The sequence below is a fragment of the Erpetoichthys calabaricus genome, chromosome 4 (assembly GCF_900747795.2).
Source record: "Erpetoichthys calabaricus chromosome 4, fErpCal1.3, whole genome shotgun sequence".
Lineage (NCBI taxonomy): Eukaryota > Metazoa > Chordata > Cladistia > Polypteriformes > Polypteridae > Erpetoichthys > Erpetoichthys calabaricus.
The window spans coordinates 303163867-303168175 of NC_041397.2; the positions used below are offsets into that span (position 1 = coordinate 303163867).

The window sequence follows — 4309 nt, forward strand, 5'->3', positions numbered from 1 at the left end:
ATATAGGAGGGTTATTTATTAATTAATCAAACTTTTGGGTTGGCTGTACAGTTTTCATCATGCACATGTGGAAACAGGTTGTGTTTGTGGTCACAGCAGTAATGTTTGGACTTTGTAAGTTCTGGTGTTCATTTTAAACCAGAAGTTGGTTGTAATGAAAACCTATAGCCATAGAGCTTTGCAGGCAGCTTTGAGGTGTGCATCTTTGATTATAGCATATATTAAAAGAAGATGTGGGTTAACAGTCAACTCCTTTCCCATATATTGACCTAAAAATTAATTCTTGTGCAGTAAATAGATATTAAATAATAAACAGCAATTTATTATGCTCTGCAAATTTGGCCTGTTTCACTTTTTTTTCTTTCCTGTTAATCTATTTTCCCATTTTTCAACAATATGTTTGAAATAAATGTCTTCCATTTTTGGCTGTTCAGGTGTGAGGTGGGGTATGTCTATTTGGATTTTTAGTGACTTTAATTTATTGTTTTAGCATTTTACTTAATCCACGAGTTAATTGCAACTGTCAGGAATGCACAGAGTTAGCTGAGGTTGTTGGCACATGATTAAAAAAAGTGCAGCGGGGCTAAGTGGGAGAATTGACATCAAAAGGGCGAAAAAGAATCAGAAAGAGCTATCCTAAAGGAAGGAAGGAAAGAGAGCGAGATGAAAGTAAGAACAGGATGGAGTGGGTTCTGTATGGGTTCCATATAGGAGACAGAAAAGGAGAAAGTGAGTGTGATCCATCTAGGAGGAGACGTCCAGATCTCTTGAGTGATTTCCAGGTAGCAGTGAAGGCAGAAGGAGGCTGCCATATGGAAAGGAACAGTCCATAGTGAAGCATGTATGGCGGAACAGTATGTAAAACCGAGAGGAGCTTCTGCTGTGACCGAGGCTGGGGCATTGGAGGCTGAATGCAAGTTGCAGTACTGGCAGAACTGTGTGTGAAGTTGGGTGAAGCTGAGTTTTGAGAAACAGGCGCCAGAGGACAAGTTGCATGGGGGTCTGTCCCAAACTCCCAGAAGGGGCTGAACTGTGTGTCAGTTCCTATGGATCCATCCATCTATTATCCAACCCGCTATATCCTAACTACAGGGTCATGGGGGTCAGCTAGAGCCAATCCCAGCCAACACAGGGCGCAAGGGAGGAAACAAACCCCAGACAGGGCGCCAGCCCACCGCAGGGCACACACCCACACACCAAGTACACACACTAGGGACAATTTAGCATCGCCAATGCACCTAACCTGCATGTCTTTGGACTGTGGGAGGAAACCAGAGCGCCTGGAGGAAATCCACGCAGACATGGGGAGAACATGCAAACTCCACTCAAGGAGGACCCAGGAAGCGAACCTGTGTCTCCTAACTGCGAGGTAGCAGCGCTATCACTGTGCCACCATGCCGCCCCTCCTACGGATCCTTTGATTTTATTTTTAATTTTAACGTACTGATTTTGTATTCTCTCTCTCTCTCATGGTAACTGCCTGTTTTCGAAGGTTCTTGTGTTTTAGTGGAATATTTTTGCCTATTTATTTATTTATTTATTTATTTATTTATTTATGTATTTATTCAGTCTGTACCCCGAATATTAAACACTATGCACTTTTCTTGCAATTTACCTCTACTTGCTACTGGTCCATCCTTAGTTTACAAACTACTAGATACCCAACCAAGGGACAATCTGCTGGCATAGTGCATTACAAACTTTCTCTGAATCCATTTTAGTTATTAAGAGGTCTGGACCACAAGTTGTATAAAGTTAAAGTATAAGAGTCTTGATCATTTTGTTAAACTGGTCGTATATACTTTAAGATAACGTGTAAAATACTTATCCCAGGATGAAACTGATTTCTCTTTTTCATTTCAGGACCATCTTGCTCATCACCATGTCCATAGTGAACCAAACCACCACAAATGTGCAAGAATTTATCATTCTTGGCTTTCCAGGTTTCCAGGACCCAGACAGCAAGGCCATTTTTTTCATCACTCTTTTGACAATGTACCTTGCTATACTATCAGGAAATTCTCTCCTCATCATTATTTTTGCAATTAACAAAGAACTGCACACCCCGATGTACATTTTAATTTCCAGCCTTGCTGTAACAGACATCTTAATCTCATCTTCCACACTTCCTAAAATACTGTCTGTCCTCATTTCTGGCACCAGCGTGATATCTGTCCCTGCCTGTTTCATTCAGATGTTTTCTTACCATTCCATGAAAAGTGCAGAGTCCCTGCTCCTTGGGTTAATGGCCCACGACCGTTATCTAGCCATTTCTAAGCCCCTGCACTATTTCACCATTGTAAATAATAGCTCAGTGCTAAGACAGATAGGCTGTTGCTGGATGTGTGCATTCATCATTGTGATGATTCCACTAAGCCTGGCTTTCAGGTTGCCATTCTGTGGGCCCAATGTGGTCATTCATTATTTTTGTGACCATTCCACAGTGCTGAAATTAGCCTGTTCCGATACCACCATTAACACATATCTTGGTTTAGCCATAGTTATAAGTATTTTAACACTACCTTTGATCTACATCCTCTTTTCCTATACAAAAATCATAAAATCAGTGCTGAAAATTAAAGCCACGCGTGGACGCCAGAAGGCGTTTTCTACTTGCGGCACACACTTGCTTGTCATTGCCATTTCTTTTTTTGTTGCTGCCGGAGTCTACATATCCAACAGAGTCCGTGATACATTCAGTGACGTGCGTATCTTGGCGGCCCTGATTCAGAATGTGGTGCCGCCTCTAATTAATCCAATAATCTATTGTCTGAGAACCGAAGACATCAGGAAGTGCTTTCTGAAAGTGCTAAGAAGGAATGGAAGATTGAGTGAAAGAAAATGAGACATTATCTAATCTTTAGGAACTTTTCAAATCTTTTAACTTACAATAATTACATAAATAAGACAGCTTTTATAATAGACTGCATGATGAGCACCATCCTGAGCACAATTTAGAGATGCACCTTTTAATTACAAATTTCCTCAGCTACTAGGTTAACAACAAAATAAAAATAACAATAGTGTTGTGAAAACAAGTTGTAGAAAATTATTTACATTATAATAAGTAAAATATAATGATACGTAACTACTTATACTTGTCATAACCATCCTGTCAAAGGGAGGAATGAAGGACATGCAACAAAAAATTGCATTATGAAAAATTTCAGATGTGTTGGTAGTGATGAGTGAAATATGTACATTTTTATTTGTTTTCAGTTAAGTGAAACTGACACTAAAATACTGCAAAATAGAAAATTCACTTAAATGAGATTTTGGAAGTTTTTGGTGGGAAAAACAACTAATTCTGCTCCATTATCCCTCGCTTACAATTCTGTGTATACCGCAGTACTTTTGTGTAGCTGCATAATGCGCGTAATTTGTCACACACCAGTCAAATTGGTTCTATTTATTCCACCATTACTTTACGGTACATAATTTTCTCAAATGTGACATGCTGCATATTTTCCACATGAAGGCACGCAATGCCCCATTGTGCATGTTGTGTTTTTTCCATAGAAAAATCTCATTGCACTCTGAGGGACATGCACTTTCCAACCGCCATGGAGCTTTACATTTCTTTTCTCTCTTGGTTTTTTGCATCTTTAGGTTGTAATCGCTAAGACTGTCACTATAATTGGCAAAGTGGGTGTTGTAGTAATGGCATGAATTTCACTTGGAGTGGAATGCAATTAATTACAATTTTTTTGCGAAGCAAAACACAGAATTTTGCTGCAAATCATTTCGCTCATCATTATCTGCTCTCAATTACAGTTATTATTATTCAGATTCCTAACTTTGATGATGTAATAAATAGTCACCATGTTTATATTATGCATTTGTAGGTATTCCAGAGATTTTGTAGATGGTTCATCCCTGTGACTTGGTGATAGTAAATCTGTCTAATAAAACACTAAGGTCTGTGTGTCCAGTCCCTCAGAGCAATGTGATTGGTCAGGCTGGCTTTGGTGTGATTAGTCAGTTTGATGTGATGCGACATAAGAGGGAGTGTGAGTGTTAGGCACATGACAAGACGAGAAAGGCGCCTTCAAAATAATGACAAAGACTGAGAAGAAGGCATTACGGGAACGTTACGGGGAAAGGCAGCGTTACGGTGAAAAGATGAAATCAGAGGAAAGATGCTGAAAGTACACAAGAGAGAACAAATACATATAAATTATTCATGGCTTGTAATAAAAAAAACCATTAGAGAAGTCATCTTATCTAGATTATGAAAGGCATATATCTCTCCTCTCTGCCCTACCTGTAAGACATCTTTATAAAGCATTGCATTCACAACACCTATTGC

The 4309-nt window shown here is 39.3% G+C and overlaps 1 protein-coding gene across 1 annotated transcript; it reads left to right on the forward strand.

Annotated features, from left to right (window-relative positions):
• Positions 1–1869: 1869 nt before the first annotated feature.
• On the forward strand, positions 1870–2876 carry LOC127527681 (olfactory receptor 1M1-like). Its single transcript, XM_051927254.1, has one exon. The coding sequence runs from the start codon at positions 1883–1885 to the stop codon at positions 2843–2845; it is 963 nt and encodes a 320-aa protein (XP_051783214.1). The 5' UTR covers positions 1870–1882; the 3' UTR covers positions 2846–2876.
• The last annotated feature ends 1433 nt before the right edge of the window (positions 2877–4309 follow it).

What these genes read in the sequence shown, in the direction of transcription:
- LOC127527681 (XM_051927254.1), top strand. Translation starts at nt 1,883, where the DNA reads ATGTCCATAGTGAACCAAACCACCACAAATGTGCAAGAATTTATCATT.